At 42.4% G+C, this 20,248-nt stretch overlaps 1 protein-coding gene across 2 annotated transcripts in view; it reads left to right on the plus strand.

Moving 5' to 3' along the window:
* Positions 1-18,179, plus strand: part of LOC134346361 (15-hydroxyprostaglandin dehydrogenase [NAD(+)]-like) — an 81,047-nt gene extending 62,868 nt beyond the window's left edge. For both annotated transcript variants that reach the window (XM_063047707.1, XM_063047709.1), the window contains 3 exons: positions 5,332-5,408; positions 7,193-7,356; positions 17,573-18,179. In XM_063047707.1, the coding sequence (XP_062903777.1) occupies positions 5,332-5,408; positions 7,193-7,356; positions 17,573-17,681 (350 nt within the window). In that variant the 3' untranslated portion in view covers positions 17,682-18,179. The remainder of the gene's footprint in view (positions 1-5,331; positions 5,409-7,192; positions 7,357-17,572) is intronic.
* Positions 18,180-20,248: the final 2,069 nt, after the last annotated feature.

The raw sequence follows: 20,248 nt of genomic DNA on the forward strand, positions 1-20,248 counted from the left end.
AGATAGGACAAAGTCAGCATGGTTTCCTTAAGGGAAAATCTTACCTGATGAACCTGTTGGAATTTTTTGATGAGATTACGAGTGGGACAGATAAAGGAGATGCAGTGGAAATTGTATATTTGGACATTCAGAAGGCCTTTGACAAGGTGCTACACATGAGGCTGCTTACCAAGTTAAGAGCCCATGGGATTACAGAAAAGTTATTGTCGTGGTTAGTTACAGCATTGGTTGATTGGTAGGAGGCAGTGAGTAGGAATAAAAGGATCCTTTTCTGATTGACTACAAGTGATTAGTGGTGTTCCACAGGGGTTGGTGTTGGGACCACTTCTTTTTATGCTGTATATAAATGACTTAGATGATGGGATAGAGGGGAGGGTTTGAATTGTCATGTTTGCAGATGATATTAAGACTGGTGGAAGGTCACGTAGTGCTGAAGATACAAGTAGGCTGCAGAAGGACCTAGATTTGGAGGGGAATTTGTTGGTGACTGGGGCTGAAGAGGAGAAAAAGGGATCAGCTATGATTAAACGGTGGAACAGACTCGATGGCCTAATTCGACTCCTATATCTTATATGTCCTTGACGGTGAATGGGCTGGGATGCCAGTGATGTATTGAGCAGTTTTGACTACCCGCTGTAGAGCCTTCCTATCTGCCACTGTACAGTTTCCATGTTAAGCTGTGATGCAGCTTGTCCGGTTTTTCTCTTCTGCGCATCTGTAGAATGAGGTGAGCATGGATGTGCAAAGTCCAGCTCTCTTCAGCCTCCTCAGAAAGTAGAGACATTGATGAGCTTTCCTGACTTTGTAGGATGTGTTCTGGGACCATGAGCGGTTGTGTGTGATGTGCACTCCCAGGAGTCTGAAACTGATCACAGTTTCCACTGCTGTGCCATCGATGTAAAATGGGGTATCAGTGGTGCGAGTTCTCCTTAAGTTGATAACCATCTTGTTGACATTAAAAAGAGGCTATTTCCTTGCACCAGGCCTTGAGCTCTCCCAGCTCCTCCCTGTAGGCCACCTCTTCATTGGTGATAAGCCCCACCACTGTCGTGCCAGCATCTGTGGGACAATAGAGTTGAAAGCAAAACTGAAATCCAGAAATGGCATTCTGACAGGTGTCCTCGTTTTCTAGGTGTATCAGGGCCAGGTGCGTGACAGATGCTGTGACATCTGTCACAGAGCGGTTCTGTCGATAAGCATATTGGTCAGTGTCCAAAATGGCAAGAATGGAGTCTGTGATAATGTGCCATTACCAGCACTTCATGATGATTGGCATCAGTGCCATTGGGCAGTAGTTCACTTAGCCCTGAAGGTGGAGAGCTCTTTCATACAGGGATGATGGTGGCTGATTTGAAGCATGTGGGGACAGCTGCCTGGATGTGGTCAGTGAGCTGGTGTGCACACTCTGAGTACTTGGCCTAGGATATTTTCTGGCTCAGCTGCCTTACAGGATTTGACTTCACAGAATCCTTCTTATGTCTACTGCTGTTACGGTAGTGGCTGCTCACCTGGGAAGGAAGTTGCTTTCGTGGCCGGCATTTTGGTACATGACTAGAAGCATGTATAGTAGCTGTTTAGAGCATCAGGGAGGGCAGCCTTGCTGGTAAAGTTGACGCTCTTTTTCCTTGCATAGTCAGTAATACCCTTAATAGTGAGCCTCATATGCTGGGGATCGTTATCAAACAAGTGTTCCTGAATTTTTTGTGCGTAGGCAGCCTTTGCTCTCTTGATGCCGAAGATGAGGTCTCTCCTGGCTGCTCTGAGAGCTGTTCTGTCACCAGACTTGAAGGCAGTGTCCCGGGCTTTTAATAGGGAACACACTTCTGCGTTCAGACAGATTAGGAGAATGGGCAAGAAAATGGCAAATGAAATACGATATACGTGGTCATGTGCTTTGGTAGTAGAAATAAATGCACAGACTATTTTCTAAATGGGGGGAAAATCCAAAAATCTGCGATGCAAAGGGACCTGGGAGTCCTTGTGCAGAAGTCCTTAAACTTAACTTGCAGGTTGAGTCGGTGGTGAGGAAGGCAAATGCCATGTTAGCATTCATTTTAAGAAGTCTAGAACACAAGAGCAAGGATGTGATGCTGAGGCTCTATCTGGCACTGATGAGGCCTCACCTTGAGTATTGTGAACAGTTTTGGGCTCCTCATCTTAGAAAAGATATGCTGGCATTGGAGAGGGTCTGGAGGAGGTTCACAAGGATGATTCCGGGAATGAAAGGGTCATCATACAAGGAATGTTTGATAGCTCTGAGTCTGTACTTGCTGGAATTCAGAAGGGTTGGGGAGTGGGGGGATCTCATTGAAACCTTTTGAATGTTGAAAGTCCTAGACAGAGTAGATGTGGAAAGGATGTTTCCCATGGTAGGGCAGTCTAGGACAAGAGGGCACAGCCTCAGGATAGAGGAGCATCCATTTAAAACAGAGATGCAGAGAATTTTCTTTCACTAGAGGTTGGTGAATTTGTAGAATTTGTTTCCACAGACAGCAGTGGAAGCCAGATCACTGGGTGTATTTAAGGCAGAGATTGATAGGTTCCTGATTGGACACAACATCAAAGGTTACGGGCAGTAGGACGTGAAATGGGGTTGAGCAGGGGAAGAAAGGATCAGCCATGATTGAATGGCAAAGCAGACTCAATGGGCCAAATGGCCTAATTCTGCTCCTATGTCTTATGGTCCTATGGCTTCTGGTTGGGCTCTGAGACGACCGTTCTTTAGGTACCAACATCATCTACACACGTACTGATGCAGCTAATGACAAATGAGGAATAATCATCAGGATTGCATCTGTTCCATTAGTGGCAGCCCCTTGAACATCTACCAGTTAGTCTTTTCAGAAAAGTCCTGGAGCATAGAGATTGCCTCATTAGGTCATACAGTGATAGTCTCCTTGAATGGTTTCTCTAGTTCTAGTTTACTTACAGTTTTTCATGAATTCTATTGTAATTCTTTATTTTTCTGTCATTGCCTGCAGGAAAATGAATCTCAGGGTAGTATATGGTGACATATAAATGCTTTGATAATAAATTTACTTTGACTTTGGCTTTAAGACCAAGAAAGATGGAACACTGCAAAAGAAGCTGGTGCCGGTGAAGAGAGGGTGACGAAAGTCTGCCACTGAAAGAAATGAAACAGACCAAGCAAAGGAGAAAGCAAAATCTCTGTGAAACTTTCAGATACAAAACACTAAAATTATTGAACATCTGAAATAAAAGAGAATGCCGTAAATACTTTGCAGGCCAGACAGCATCTGTAGTGAGAGAAACAGAGTTAATACTAACCTTTCATCAGAACTCTCCAATTCTGTTGCAAGTGAGAAAGGCACTTCTTTAAATCACTGCTGTGCCCAATCAAACCGAAGGTGAGACATCTAGGATACCTGCCCACCTGGTCACCTCATTGAAAAATTAATTTGATTTAAAGGATCTAGGCTGGGATTCATCTTACGATCTGTATGAATATGTCACAGCCGTCACTGACTTCGTCAAGAACCTTATGGATGAGTGAGAATGTATGGAGTTTTCCCAAACCAGAAGGCCTGGAAGAACCAGAAGTTTTGCAATCTACTGAGGGCTAGGTCAGTGGCATTCCAGACTGATGATCCACAATCCTACAGGAAGTCCGGGTGTGACATGCAGAAAACCAGTGTGGGAGCAAATACACAACTCTGAGTGAAACTAGAGACAGAATCAAATGTACAGAAAAGAAAGAAGAAAGTCTGAAGTACATGTATATAGCTAGAAAACAACAGGAATTCTGCAGATGCTGGAAATTCAAGCAACATACATCAAAGTTGCTGGTGAACGCAGCAGGCCAAGCAGTATCTATAGGAAGAGGCGCAGTCGACATTTCAGGCCGAGACCCTTCGTCAGGACCCTATATATAGCTAGGGTGCCTAAGACTTTTGCACAGTACAGTATGACAGCTGTGGCAAAGTTTTCATGCCATTATTTTCTTAAAGACAAAACCAACCACATAAATGCTAGCGACATTTGCAGGGTGCCTAGCACAAATCTCACGGATTTGATTTGACAGAAATGACACATTTCACAGTATGTTTCAATATTTTAATGTACATGTGACAAATAAAGCTAATCTATTTTAATCTTCTGAAATATTTATCGCTGCACGTTATTTTACTTTTAATTAGCTGAGTTGTGTGCCACAGCCACATAGGAAGACCACAGTTCCCAGAGGTAACTCTTGGAGCTCGTGTCATGTCCTATAATGAGGTAGAATTTTCCCATGTGCTTTGTGTTGAAAGACCATTGTTTATTCAACCGGCCTGTGAAAAGTTGGCAGGCAAGTGAACTCACCCTGTAGATAACAATCTGTCCATCTAGGTACCATATCCGATGTGGATGTTGGTGACCATGGTTTTCCATATAGATCTATCCCTTGTTTTTTGGATGACTTCCATTTCCTCGATGTGTAGCCACCTGGCTAGGCTTTTGATGTACATAAGCTGAGGTCTTCTTCTAGGTTTGCTCCCCTCGATCTTTCCAGAGAGTATGAGTTTTTCTAGTTCATCTTTCTGCATGATGTGTCCTAGGAACCTGAGTTGTCTATCTCTTATTGTTGGTATGAGTGATCAAACTGCTTGGGCTCTTCTGAGAACTTCTTCATTCGATGTGTGTGTAGTCCATGATATTTTTAACATTCTCCTGTAGAACCATAGTTCAGCTGCTTCTAGTCTCTTTTCCATTGCATTCACTTCCATAAGTCAGGATAGAATAAATGTAGCACTGCAGTATTCTGTTTTTAGTGTACATGCTCATCTTTCTGTCTGTTAATATGGTCTTCAATTTTTGGAAGGCTTCTTTCGCCATTGCTATTCTGTATTTGATATCTGTGTCACTCCTGCCATCGCTTATTATTAGGCTGCCAAGATATCTGAATGTGTTGACTGGTTTGATGTTTGTATTTCCGATCTTGATCACACGTTGTGGGATGTTTGTCATTCTGGAGATGACCATCTTGGTGTTGGTGTAGATAACAATATGAAAATATTTTTCCTGCCACTCAGAAAAATAAATATTTTGTTTATCTTGATATCTATTGAAAATATTCAAGAACGACTGACATATGTATGTGAAAGACTACCCAAGGAATGCAGTCAATGCAGACAGTAGTGTTGGGGAACAATGTGCACATTGTACTTGAGCAATGAAGTGTCTACTCTCTGCTCCTTGTGGGTTGCTTCGTGCCATTCCCCACAGTATGCCCATTAGCTACAAGGATCAGTTCAGCAAATGTCTGTGCACATTCAATCCATAACCTTACATTTTTGAGAAACCTTATTGTGTATTTCCTCTGACATTCAGGTTTCCTACCAGCTGCCCACACTCCGGTGTACACAGCCTCAAAGCACGGGGTGCTAGGCTTCACGAGATCCCTCGCCGTGAGTATTGTCAGCTATGATGGCGATTGCCCCAAACGACCAGGTTGGCCGTGGTTTCCTAAATAGGTGCTAGAGCTACTTGTATTACAGAAGTAATGAATATAGAGAACCATCAATCGGATGGTGTCATTCAGACTACCTCTTCATAGCAGGGCTTATTCTGGTTCCATAGACCTTAACACATAAGAGTAGAATTAGAATAATTGACCCATTTGGTCTGCCTGCCATTCAACTATGGCTGATTTTCTTTCCCTTTCAACCCCATTCTTCTACCTTTTCCCTGAAACTATTAATGCCCTAACTCATCAAGAACCTATCAACCTCCATTTTAAATACACCCAAAGACATGGCCTCCACAGCCATCTGTGGCAATGAATTCCACATACTGAATTCAGCATCCTCTAGCTAAAGAAAGAAGGGACGTCCTATTCTGAGTTTGTGCTCTCTAGTCCTAGACTCTCCCACTATTGGAAATATTCCCTCCACGTCTGCTCAGTCCAGACCTTTCACTATTCAGTAGGTTTCACTGAAATCCTCCCTCATTTTTTCTAATCTCCAGCAAGTACATGCCCAGAGCTATTAAGTGTTCCTCAGACATTAACATTTTCATTCCCAGGATCATTCTCATGAACCTCCCCTGGAACCCTCTCAAATGCCAGCACATCATTTCTTAGATACGGGGGCCAAAACTGCTCAAAGTACTCCAAATGTGGTCTGTCCAATGCCTTATAAAGCCTCAGCATTACATTCTTACTTTTATATCTAATCCTCTCAAAATAAATGGCACACTGCATTCGGCTTTCTTACTACCAACTCAACCTTTAGAGAATCCTGCACAAGGACTTCTTGAGCCATTTGCATCTCCAATTTCTGAATTTGTTTCCTCAGAGTTCTCTAGTTTTTCCTGAAATCCATCAGGACTGTTTTGCATGCTTCCTCACTCCCATAATAATTCCATGTGGTAGATGCAAGGTGGGGGGTAAATGTGGTTAGACTACACATCAAAGGCAGATAAATGAATTAGGTTTGAAAAAAATATTCAAAGGGCAAATTTAAATAATTTGAATAGAGAATTCAGGAAGAAATTCTTAATGTGAAGAAATATCAGCAAGGATCAATGATTAAATTTATGCCATTCAAGATCAAAAATACGAGCACACTCAGAAGATATGTCTGACACTAGCTAAGATATAACATGTTGCTTGCTGGGTATCAGCACCTTGGAAGATCTATCCCACAAAACAATAAATTTCGTGACATATGTCAGTGACAATAAATCTGATTCAGATTCTGACCCCTGAGCCAGAAGCTTGTAGGCCCACACCAGGAGTTATGCCCTGACTTTCCCAGATGCTGTTGCTGGAGTAGTCAACGTGCAAACTCACTGACATCCCGTTCATAATTGGCTATTATCCTACACCCTGACTTCGGTCTGAGCCCATCGGGGTGGGACAAAGGAACACACAAAATTCTGGAGGAACTCAGCAGGTCAGGCAGCATCTATGAAGAGGAATAAAGTATTGACATTTGGGGCCGAAACCCTTCAGCAGGATTCATGCAGAATCGTTTATGCTTAGGATGGGATAAAATTAGTTAAGGCTTACAGAGCAGCAGAATCCAACCCTTGCTAAAGTTTATTAAGACTGAGTAAACAAACAATTAAAATAAATACAAGAGGTTCTCTATAATTCAGATGAAACTGCTCCCTCTGATCAAACTACATCGAAGAGCCACTGGGAAAGGGAAGGACCATGGACCTAATAACCAACTTTTCTTTCCTCCAGGAAGCTTCTACACTTGGAAATTATGGAATTCGTGTCAATGCCCTGTGCCCAGGTTTTGTCAATACGCATATTCTGGACACTGTAAACCACAAGGAAAACCTTGGAACATTTTTTCAATTTAAGGATGCGGTCAAGCGTTTGATGGATGTCTCCGGAGTACTGGAGTAAGTGTATACCTGTTGTTCTTCTGATTCCCATGAGAACATGAGAAATAGGGGCTAGAGATGACTGTAAAGTCCTTCAAGCTTGCTGCATTATTCGATATGATCAAACCTGCTCCCATGTCGCTTATCTCTTGATTCAATCAGTGTCCCAAAATATATCCGTCTCGGTCTCAACATCCAGAGGAAATCTGAGTAGTCATGGGGAGAACATCGCAGCTCCTGACGGACAGCAGAGGGAATTAAACCCCAATCTTACAGCTAGTGCTATAAAATGATTGCGCTAATCGCTGTACTGCCCTAAGTGTGAAGTGATTCATTCTGGAACTTCGAACTTGAAGTCAAAATACAGGATTAGCGGCAGGATTCTTAGCAGAGTGGAGGAACCAAGGGATCTTGGGCTGTATGTTCATAGATCCTTCAAAGTTGCTGCACAAATAGATGGGGCGGTTAAGAAGGCATATGGTGTGCTAGCCTTTATTAGTTGGGGAATCAAGTTTAAGATCTGCAAGATGACCACACTTAGAATATTGTGCTCACTCTGGTCACCTCATTATAGGAAGGATGTGGAGTCTTTAGAGAAGGTGCAGAGATTTACCAGGATGCTACGAGAGGGCATGTCTTATGAATATAGGTTGAGCAATCTAGGGCTATTCTCTTTGGAGTGAGGAGGATGAGAGGTAACTTAATAGAGAGGTGACAAATTGATAAGAGGCATAGATCTCGTAGACAGCCAGAGACTTTTTCCCAGGACAGAAATGGCTAATATGGGGGGGGGGGGAGTATAATTTCAAGGTGATTGGAAGAAAAGTATGGGGGTGATATCAGAGGTAGGGTTTTACATAGAGAGTGCTGGCTGGGCAGAATGCACTCTGGAGGTGGTGATAGAGGTAGATACATTAGAAACATTTAAGAGACCCTTAGAAAATTGATGCAAGAAAAATGGAGGGCTATGTAGGAGGGAGCATTAGATTGATCTTGGAATAGATTAAAATGTTCTATTCTATGCTCTGTGAATACTCCTGGCTCCATCACACTTCCAGCAGCTTTTCTTTCACCAATTAACTTCCCAGCTCTTTAACTCACCCTTCTGCAAACCCCCCCCCCCATTTCACCTTGTGTTTCTTCCTCCTCTCTCCCCATATTCTGAATCTGACTCCTCATCCTTTTTTCTCCAGTGCTGATGAAGGGTCTTAGCCAAAAACGTCATTCATACTCTTTTCCATGGATGCTGCGGAGTTCCTCCAGCATTTTTGTGTGTGTTTGTAGTTTGTAGGTGTTTGAAACCCATCAAATATTGAAAGGCTAGACAGAGTGGATGTGGGGAAGGTATTTCCTTATAGTGGAAGGGTCTAGACCCAAAGGGCATAGTTTCAGAATACAAGGACATCACGTTAGAATAGAGATTAGGAGGAATTTCTTCAGCCAGATGATGGGTATCGTATATATATAAATAATAGTCTGTATTTTTTCATGTAATTGTTGGAGCTCATTGTAGCGTAACCAATCCAGTTTACTTCACTTCATTTACTCACAACATGAAACTGCCTTGCATTAAAGAACCTGTCCCAGGAAACAAACATCTCCACATCCACTGTCGAATTCATTGAGTATATTTGAAGCAAAGTTCGATAGGTTCTTGATTAGTAAAATTGTCAAAGGTTACAGGGAGAAGGCAGGAGAATGGAGTTGAGGAATACATCAGCCTTGATGGAATGCTGGAGAAGACTCAATGGGCTGAATGATGATGATGATGATTATGAAGACACGCAGTCCTCTTTTATTGTCATTTAGTAATGCATGCATTAAGAAATGATACAATATTTCCTCCGGTGTGATATCACAAAACACAGGACAAACCAAGACTGAAAAAACTGACAAAACCACATAATTATAACATATAGTTACAAACAGTGTAACAATACCATAACTTGATAAAGAAGTCCATGAGCACAGTGAAGTTCAAAGTTTCTCAAGTGTCCCACATCTCACGCAGACGGGAGAAGGAAGAAAAACTCTCCCTGCCATGCCGACCACAATCCGACTCTGAGTCATCTGAAAACTTCCAACTCTGATCAGCTCTCCGACACCGAGTACTGAGCGCCATCTCTGTCCGAATGATTCGACCTCCTTCTTGGTCGCCAAAAGCAGGCAAAGCCAGGGATTTTGAGGCCTTCCCTCCGAAAGATTTACGACCACACAGTAACGACAGCAGTGAACGGGCATTTCAGAAATTTCTCCAGATGTTCCTCTGTGCTTTCACGTCCATTCTCCATCAATTTTGCCTAATTTTGCTGCTATTTCTTATGGTCCTAGACCAAAGTATCTAACTTAGAATAAACTCATGGTCCAAGAGAGCCAGTGATTCCTGGCCTTCTCTATACTTGGACTACTTATACAAACCTCTCAAGGTACTGGATGCATATCCCCAATGCTATTACTGTGAACACAAACTAACAGCAACGTAACTCTACAATGCATGGGAATAACAATGAAAGAGGTCATTCCCATTAAATAAACTCGTCTAGGGTTAACATGACCTGGATATACACAAACATAAAAGTTTGAATGTTCCTTCCAAGAGAAACAAAGGCAGTTACTCTGACACACCAATGCAAATTTACCATTTGCCAGGAAACAATAATTTAACTCACACCAGTATAAACTTAGATCTAAAATGTATTGTCAAAAGTTCTTAAACTATATTATACAAAATAAAGGAAAAAAAGCATCATATATATATATATATAGATAATAGTCTATATTTTTCATGTAATTGTTGGAGATCATTGTAGCATAATCAATCCAGTTTACTTCACTTCATGAAACTGCCTTGCACTAAAGAACCTGTCCCAGGAAACAAATATTCATGCGACATCCAAGGGGAAAACATCAAATTTTCTTTAATGTCATGTGGTAACTAGCTAACTAAAAGATACCTGCACTTTCTCCATGAGACCATTGTCTGCATAGGGATTCCCCAACATCAGTATCTGCCCTTCCAAATGGGTTCCGTGAGCGTTTCACCATGTTCTCTTCCAACGTTCATTATCCATTTCCATTCTCCTTCTTCAATCCCGCGCTCTCAAGAAAATGTCTCCTGATCTCCTTTTACGACACTTTCTAGAATGTTCCCAAGACTAATCCTATTGGCTAATGCAACAACCCTAACTAATCAGTCAACTGTATTTTTATTTTAAACTTCAAAAATGAAGTGCTCGATTGGGTATCGTAATCAAAGAAACACATCTGCAGAAAATAAAAGACCCAATAGGATAACTGCATTAATAAAATTAAGCATGGTCTTAAACAAAGGGGTTATACTTATCTACTTATGTAACTTTCTAAATGTCTTTTAGATATTGTAATTGTACCCATCTCAATCACTTCCTCTGGCAGAATTAGAAATCAAATTAGATAGACACATGGCAAACCAAAGAATATTAATGGTCCCAAAAATAAAACAAAAATCTGCCGTATTAGACATCTCCAGTCACCCTCTTGCCACCCATTGTGTGTTGCTTCTCAGAGACAGCACCTTATCACGGTGGAGAGGCATGCAAGTTCCTGAGATCCCAAGAGCAATGCCATCGAGACTTTAGCTCCTGGTCAGGTCACCCATGGTAGTAAGGCCAAGGGGAAAGTTCCAGACTAACCAAGACTTCATCTGTGGAGCTGGCAGAAGATAATGCAACACCTATGTAGCACCAGTCTTATCGTGTGTGACTAGTTTTCGCACTCTTTTGAGAAAATCAAATTTATATTGGGTGCTAGTAGGCCATCAGAAGAATCTAGGTATCGGAAGGAGGCAGTGAATAGAAACCACACACTTCTGGTGATAAGGTTTTTTTATAAGGAAAGAACAATATGTACAAAATATTTACATGAGCAAGAACAATTCAAAATCCAACATTCTGTTTAGGTTCCAAATTTTAGATATCAAACCAAAACAAATTCCTTTTTAAATAGAATCAGTGAGATTCGTTTATTACTCTCATTTCTCTAACTAATTAGATCTAGTGTTATTTGCTACTTAAAAATTAACAGACTAAACTTTTCTTTTCTCTTAGCCCTAGTTAGTTAGGAACCAAATATAATTCCTATTCTCAAGTATCATAGATAATTCTAAAACACAAACACGGGGAAATCTGCAGATGCTGGAATTTCAAGCAACACACACAAAAAATGCTGGTGAATGCAGCAGGCCAGGCAGCATCTATAGGAAGAGGTACAGTCAACGTTTCGGGTCGAGACCTGGGTCTGCTGCATTAACCAGCATTTTTTGTGTGTGTTGCTATTATAGAAACATAGAAAACATAGAAAATAGGTGCAGGAGTAGGCCATTCGGCCCTTCGAGCCTGCACCGCCATTTATTATGATCATGGCTGATCATCCAACTCAGAACCCAGCCTTCCCTCCATACCCCCTGACCCCTGTAGCCACAAGGGCCATATCTAACTTCCTTTTAAACATAGCTAATGAACTGGCCTCAACAGTTTGCTGTGGCAGAGAATTCCACAGATTCACCACTCTCTGTGTGAAGAAGTTTTTCCTAATCTCGGTCCTAAAAGGCTTCCCCTCTATCCTCAAACTGTGACCCCTCGTTCTGGACCTCCCCAACATCGGGAACAATCTTCCCGCATCTAGACTGTCCAATCCCTTTAGGATCTTATACGTTTCAATCAGATCCCCCCTCAATCTTCTAAATTCCAACGAGTACAAGCCCAGTTCATCCAGCCTTTCTTCATATGAAAGACCTGCCATCCCAGGAATCAATCTGGTGAACCTTCTTTGTACTCCCTCTATGGCAAAGATGTCTTTCCTCAGATTAGGGGACCAAAACTGCACACAATACTCCAGGTGTGGTCTCACCAAGGCCTTGTACAACTGCAGTAGTACCTCCCTGCTCCTGTACTCGAATCCTCTCGCTATAAATGCCAGCATACCGTTCGCCTTTTTCACCGCCTGCTGTACCTGCATGCCCACTTTCAATGACTGGTGTATAATGACACCCAGGTCTCGTTGCACCTCCCCTTTTCCTAATCGGCTACCATTCAGATAATAATCTGTTTTCCTATTTTTGCCACCAAAGTGGATAACTTCACATTTATCCACATTAAATTGCATCTGCCATGAGTTTGCCCACTCACCCAACCTATCCAAGTCACCCTGCATCCTCTTAGCATCCTCCTCACTGCTAACACTGCCACCCAGCTTCGTGTCATCCACAAACTTGGAGATGCTGCATTTAATTCCCTCATCCAAGTCATTAATATATATTGTAAACAACTGGGGTCCCAGCACTGAGCCTTGCGGTACCCCACTAGTCACCGCCTGCCATTCTGAAAAGGTCCCGTTTATTCCCACTCTTTGCTTCCTGTCTGCTAACCAATTCTCCACCCACACCAATACCTTACCCCCAATACCGTGCGCTTTAAGTTTGCACACTAATCTCCTGTGTGGGACCTTGTCAAAAGCCTTTTGAAAATCCAAATATACCACATCCACTGGTTCTCCCCTATCCACTCTACTAGTTACATCCTCAAAAAATTCTATGAGATTCGTCAGACATGATTTTCCTTTCACAAATCCATGCTGACTTTGTCCGATCATTTCACCGCTTTCCAAATGTGCTGTTATCACATCCTTGATAACTGACTCCAGCAGTTTCCCCACCACCGACGTTAGGCTAACCGGTCTATAATTCCCCGGTTTCTCTCTCCCTCCTTTTTTAAAAAGTGGGGTTACATTAGCCACCCTCCAATCCTCAGGAACTAGTCCAGAATCTAACGAGTTTTGAAAAATTATCACTAATGCATCCACTATTTCTTGGGCTACTTCCTTAAGCACTCTGGGATGCAGACCATCTGGCCCTGGGGATTTATCTGCCTTCAATCCCTTCAATTTACCTAACACCACTTCCCTACTAACATGTATTTCGCTCAGTTCCTCCATCTCACTGGACCCTCTGTCCCTTACTATTTCTGGAAGATTATTTATGTCCTCCTTAGTGAAGACAGAACCAAAGTAATTATTCAATTGGTCTGCCATGTCCTTGCTCCCCATAATCAATTCACCTGTTTCTGTTTGCAGGGGACCTACATTTGTCTTTATCAGTCTTTTCCTTTTTACATATCTATAAAAGCTTTTACAGTCCGTTTTTATGTTCTCTGCCAGTTTTCTCTCATAATCTTTTTTCCCCTTCCTAATTAAGCCCTTTGTCCTCCTCTGCTGAACTCTGAATTTCTCCCAGTCCTCAGGTGAGCCACTTTTTCTGGCTAATTTGTATGCTACTTCTTTGGAATTGATACTATCCCTAATTTCTCTTGTCAGCCACGGGTGCACTACCTTCCTTGATTTATTCTTTTGCCAAACTGGGATGAACAATTGTTGTAGTTCATCCATGCAACCTTTAAATGCCTGCCATTGCATATCCACCGTCAATCCTTTAAGTGTCATTTGCCAGTCTATCTTAGCTAATTCACGACTCATACCTTCAAAGTTACCCCTCTTGAAGTTCAGAACCTTTGTTTCTGAATTAACTACGTCACTCTCCATGTTAATGAAGAATTCCACCATATTATGGTCACTCTTACCCAAGGGGCCTCTCACGACAAGATCGCTAATTAACCCTTCCTCATTGTTCAAAACCCAGTCCAGAATAGCCTGCTCTCTAGTCGGTTCCTCGACATGTTGGTTCAAAAAACCATCCCGCATACATTCCAAGAAATCCTCTTCCTCAGCACCTTTACCAATTTGGTTCACCCAGTCTACATGTAGATTGAAGTCACCCATTATAACTGCTGTTCCTTTATTGCACACATTTCTAATTTCCTGTTTAATACCATCTCCGACCTCACTACTACTGTTAGGTGGCCTGTACACAACTCCCACCAGCGTCTTCTGCCCCTTAGTGTTACGCAGCTCTACCCATATCGATTCCACATCTTCCCGGCTTATGTCCTTCCTTTCTATTGCGTTAATCTCTTTTTTAACCAGCAACGCCACCCCACCTCCCCTTCCTTCATGTCTATCCCTCCTGAATATTGAATATCCCTGAATGTTGAGCTCCCATCCCTGGTCACCCTGGAGCCATGTCTCTGTGATCCCAACTATATCATAATCATTAATAACAATCTGCACTTTCAATTCATTCACCTTATTACGAATGCTCCTTGCATTGACACATAAAGCCTTCAGGCGCTCTTTTACAACTCTCTTAGCCCTTTTTAATGCTTGCCCTGGATTTGTCGGCCTGCCACTTTTACTTTTCCCCTTTGTACTTTTTGCTTCTACGCTCACTTTACACCCCTCTGTTTCTCTGCACTGGTTCCCATCCCTCTGTTGTGAACTAACCTCCTCACACCTAGCCTCTTTAATTTGTTATAGTTAACTTCAGTTTCAGTTCCAGGCAGTATATCTACAAGATTAAATTCAAATTCAAAAATTATATATACACAGTTTAACACCTTTCACGACAATTATCCAACAACACAACTCTTAAACAAAGTAAATCTCATTCAGTAACTAAACAAAGTCTTCGCAAAAATAATCAGTTCTTGCCGAAAACAAGTTTGGATTCTTCGAATGAAAACAACTTGTGCATTCAACCGTATTAAATCCTCTGGGTCATTACACAGTCTGTTCCCATGCCTGGGTGGCTGGCCATCTTGTTTCTTGGTTCGTTGATCACAATTTTATCTCCTTTACCATAGCATTGAAGAGGGATAGGAACAGACAAGTTAGGGAAATGTTTAATTGGAGTAAGGGGAAATATGAGGCTATCAGGCAGGAACTTGGAAGCATAAATTGGAAACAGATATTCTCAGGGGAAACGTATGGAAGAAATGTGGCAAATCTTCAGGGGATATTTGTGTGGGGTTCTGCATAGGTACGTTCCAATGAGACAGGGAAAGGATGGTCGGGTACAGGAACAGCGGTGTACAAAGGCTGTTGTAAATCCAAGGCAAGTTGGATAAGTCACCGGGACCGGACAGGATGTACCCCAGGCTACTGTGGGAGGCGAGGGAGAAGATTGCTGAGCCTCTGGCAATGATCTTTGCATCATCAATGAGGACGAGAGAGGTTCTGGAGGATTGGAGGGTTGCGGATGTTGTTCCCTTATTCAAGAAAGCGAGTAGGGATAGCCCAGGAAATTATAGACCAGTGAGTCTTACTTCAGTGGTTGGTAAGTTGATGGAGAAGATCCTGAGAGGCAGGATTTATGAACGCTTGGCAAGGCATAATTTGATTAGGAATCGTCAGCACGGCTTTGTCAAGGGCAGGTCGTGCCTTACGAGCTTGATTGACTTTTTTGAGGATGTGACTAAATACATTGATGAAAGTAGAGCCGTAGATGTAGTGTATATGGCTTTTAGCAAGGCTTATTGAGAAAGTAAGGAGGCATGGGATCCAAGGGGACATTGCTTTGTGGATCCAGAACTGGTGTGCTCACAGAAGGCAAAGAGTGGTTGTAGACAGGTCATATTCTGCATGGAGGTCGGTGACCAGTGGTGTGCCTCAGGGATCTGTTCTGGAACCCCTTCTCTTCGTGATTTTTATAAATGACCTGGATGAGGAAGTGGAGGGATGGGTTTGTAAATTTGCTGATGACACAAAGGTTGAGGGTGTTGTGGATAGTGTGGAGGGCTGTCAGAGGTTACAATGGGACATCGATAGGATGCAGAACTGGGCTGAGAAATGGCAGATGGAGTTCAACCCAGATAAGTGTGAAGTAGTTTTGGTAGGTCAAATTTTAAGACCGAATATAGTATTAATGGTAAGATTCTTGGCAGTGTGGAGGGTCTGAGAGACCTTGGGTCCGTGTCCATAGGAGACACAAAGCTGCTGCGCAATGTTGACAGTGTTGTTAAGAAGGCGTATGGTGTGTTGGCATTCATCAACCATGGGACTGGATTCAAGAACCATGAGGAAGTGTTACAGCTGTATAAGACCTTGGTGAGACCCCACTTGTAGTGCTGTGTTCAGTTCTGGTCACCTCACTACAGGAAGAATGTGGATACTATAGAGAGAGTACAGAGGAGGTTTACAAGGATGTTGCCTTGATTAGAGAGCCCGTCTTACGAGAATAGGTTGAGTGACCTTGGCCTTTTCTCCTTAAAGCAACGGAGGATAAGGGGTGACCTGATTGAAGTGTGTAAGATGATGAGAGGCATTGATTGTGTGGATGGCCAGAGCTGGATTCCCAGGGCAGACATGGCTAACACAAGGTGCTTGGAAGTATGTACAGAGGGGATGTTAGGGGTAAGTGTTTTACGCAGAGAGTGGTGAGTGCGTGGAATGGGCTGCTGGCAACGGTGGTGGAGGCGGATACGACAGGGTCTTTTAAGAGATACTTTGATGGGTACATGGAGCTTCGAAAAATAGAAGGCTCTGGTTAAGCCTAGGCAGTTGTAAGGTAAGCACAGCTTTGTGGGCTGAAGGGCCTGTATTGTGCTGTAGGTCTTCTATGTTTCTATGAAATAGTTTATCATCCATGGAAAGTCAATTCACAAACTTCTACAAAAACCTGACCAAATCCTTGGTATGATTTTTCAGAACTGATTCCCGACTACACGGTAGGGATTTTAGACGCTGGTCCCTGCTGATATTTTCTCATTAAAGCTGCTGCGTGTTATAGCTGGAGCTTCAATAAATCTTTTATCACTATTGTCTCTCCTCCGGGGGTTTCACCCTGAGGTTTTCAAGTTAGTAGCGTAAAGATACTCACTACTAATTCCACTCTTAACAGTTCATGCCTTCAGCTTCTGATCGCTGCTGCGTTTCTCTCCTTGTCCGTCCTGTGTCCAGTCTGCCCCGCCCTCCTATGGCGTTTTTAACAAATTCTTTATTTTTAATCAGTAAATCTTGTTTTTATTCTTCTGCAGGTAGAACTTTCTAACATAACAACGTTGTGTTTAATTAATCTGGGTTACAATGATGACACATCACAATGGCATGCCATGCTACTAGACCCTGACGCCAATCTGTCAAAGACCACATCAGCCTCCCTATGTTAAACAAAGTCACGTACAGGTATCCTCCATCACAGGAATAATCCCTTGGGAGAACATTAGGCTCAACTTTAGTGATCGAACTATGGCTGCTTTTTGTTTATAATCATGTTAATATATCTTGTCAAAGGCTTTATGATAAAGTCATTTCATGAACTGTCTGGCTTTGCTAACAATATCTTTCTTAACAATATCATGTATTACAGGCCATCTCTCGTGGCTGATAGCTTTATACAACTGGTTGAGGACGACAGCTTAAACGGAGCAGCAATGAAAATTACAAAATCCAGGGGCATTCACTTTGAAAATTATTAGAACTCCAGGCAGCAGGAAAGTTCAGCTCAGGGCTAACAACGCTGAATAGTGAAACAAAACTGCTACAGAAACAGCAATGAAAAATCCTACCTCCGTGTTTGACAGTATTCTTGAGTCTCCACCCAGAAATTGCACGACTGTCAGTAAACTAAGAGGAAGCTACTGACACTATGAAGGAAGCTGTGAATGCTGCCAGAGATGGAGAAATTCGTTGCTGCCCCAAACGCCAGTGGCATAATGGACAAAAGAAAAAGCAGGAGAGCTTTGATCTCATTTACCCATTGGCAACATACGTCCGTTTGCAAAGTTTTCTTTACAGGTCTCAAATTCACATTCCTCACTATTGCAGCCAAAGTACAGACAAAATGGGGAAATTTGAAATCCACAATAAGGCAATTTGTCTAATCAAGGCTCAACCAATCCAGTATGAGAGAAAGATAACACACATCACCGTTGCTGGTGAATGCAGCAGGCCAGGCAGCATCTCTAGGAAGAGGTACAGTCGATCTGTTTCGGGCCGAGACCCTGAGTCCTGACGAAGGGTCTCAGCCCGAAACGTCGACTGTACCTCTTTCTAGAGGTGCTGCCTGGCCTGCTGCGTTCACCAGCAACTGTGATGTGTGTTGCTTGAATTTCCAGCATCTGCAGAATTCCTCGTGTTTATGAGAGAAAGATAATGTGACTTTATTTTCCTATAAAGAAGGCTTCCCTGAGGTCGCTTAATCCATAACTTCCTCATTCTTTTAAACTATTTAAGACTCCCTACACTGTCATTATGCCAAAGATTTTGTTTTATAAAAACATTACCTAAAGATAAGCACAAGGGGCTCTGCAGGTGCTGGAAAAAGGAACACACACGAATGGTAGATGCCCGACCTGCTGAGTAGTTAGAGCTTCCTCAGGTTATATTGATCAACTAGACTGCTATGTAATATTGCAGTTCTGACACAGGGTCTTTGATCTGAAGTGTTTCTCAATCCTGGTATGTTGCCAGATCTACTGGCTAGAAATTTCTAAATTTGTTTTTATTCCAAGAAACTGCAGTATTTAAAATATTTTTGGCGTGAATGTGCTCGCTGCACCTGGAGTCCTAATTCATATGGGCTTTCAATGTACAAACAACAGCATAGCAATTAGCACAACGCCTTACAACACCAGCAACCCAGGTTCAATTCCCGCTGCTGCCTGTAAGGAATTTGTAAATTCTCCCCGTAACCGCATGGGTTTCCTCCGAGTACATTGGTTTCCTCCTACAGTCCAAAGACGTACCGGTTAGTGGGTTAATTGGTCATTATAAATTGTCCTGTGATTAGGCTAGAATTAAATAGGGGGCTGTGGGGCGGCACGACTCAAAGGGCCAGTAGGACCTACTCCGTGCTGTATTTCAATAAAAATAAATAAATAAAACAAGGTGCATTCAATGCGTATTTAGAAAGAGTTGTCCCATACTCTCTATCCCTCGTGTTTTAAAATACATTATCTGGTGGGAGATGCTGAGGATGTGGGACAATGTAGGATTAGAATAAATGGTGCAGTCTCAGTAGGTAGAAAGGCCTGTTTCTATGCTGTATCTCTCTATGGCTCTATGATTGTGATGCTACACTCAGTGGCCACTTTATTAGGTACACCTGTACACCTGCTCATTAATGCAAATATCTAATCAGACCATCATGTGGCAGCAATTCAATCTGTGAAAACATGCAGACATGGCCAAGAGGTTCAGTTGTTGTTCCCACCAAACACCAGAATAGGGAAAAAACGTGACCTAAGTGACTTTGACCATGGAACGATTGTTGGTGCCAGGCAGGGTCATTTGAGTACCACGGAAACTGCTGATCTCCTGGGATTTTCATGCACAGCAGTCTCTAGCGATTACAGGGAATGGTGCAATATAAAAACATCCAGTGAGTGGCAGTTCTGTGGCCAAAAACACCTTGTTAATGAGAGAGGTCAGAGGAGAAGGGTCACACTGGTTCAAGCTGACAGTAACTCAAATAAACACATGTTACAACAAAAGTGTGCAGAACAGCAGCTCTGAACACACAGCATGTCAAACTTTGAAATGGATGGGCTATATCAGCAGAAGACCACTCCTGGTTTCACTCCTGTACCTAACAAAATGGCCACTGAGTGTATATGCTTGCTGTACAGGAAGCCTGTCAGTGTGTATTAGGGAACAATATTGACTCACTCTCCAAATAGAAGCTCCTGGATAATCTATGAGTTATTGCCCTGTCACTGAATGCTTCCATATGCAGGTGTGGAATTTTTAATAATTAAAATGTACTCTGAATTCAGAGGCAAAGCTATTGTAACATCGTGTTGTACAATTATTAAAAGCTACAACATCTCCAATGTCCAGAAGTCTTTTGTAGTCAATTTCCATTTTATAATTTGCCCCAGCTCCATCTTAACATATCACAAGGTGTTGATGTTATTCTTTTTCTGAGATCCATAAATCAATGAAGACCATAAGACTATAAGACACTGGAGAGAAGTAGGCTATTCGGCCCATCAAGTTTGCTCCACCATTCCATCACGGCTAAGTTACAGTACCTTGGAAAAGG

The sequence above is a fragment of the Mobula hypostoma genome, chromosome 5 (genome assembly GCF_963921235.1).
Source record: "Mobula hypostoma chromosome 5, sMobHyp1.1, whole genome shotgun sequence".
Lineage (NCBI taxonomy): Eukaryota > Metazoa > Chordata > Chondrichthyes > Myliobatiformes > Myliobatidae > Mobula > Mobula hypostoma.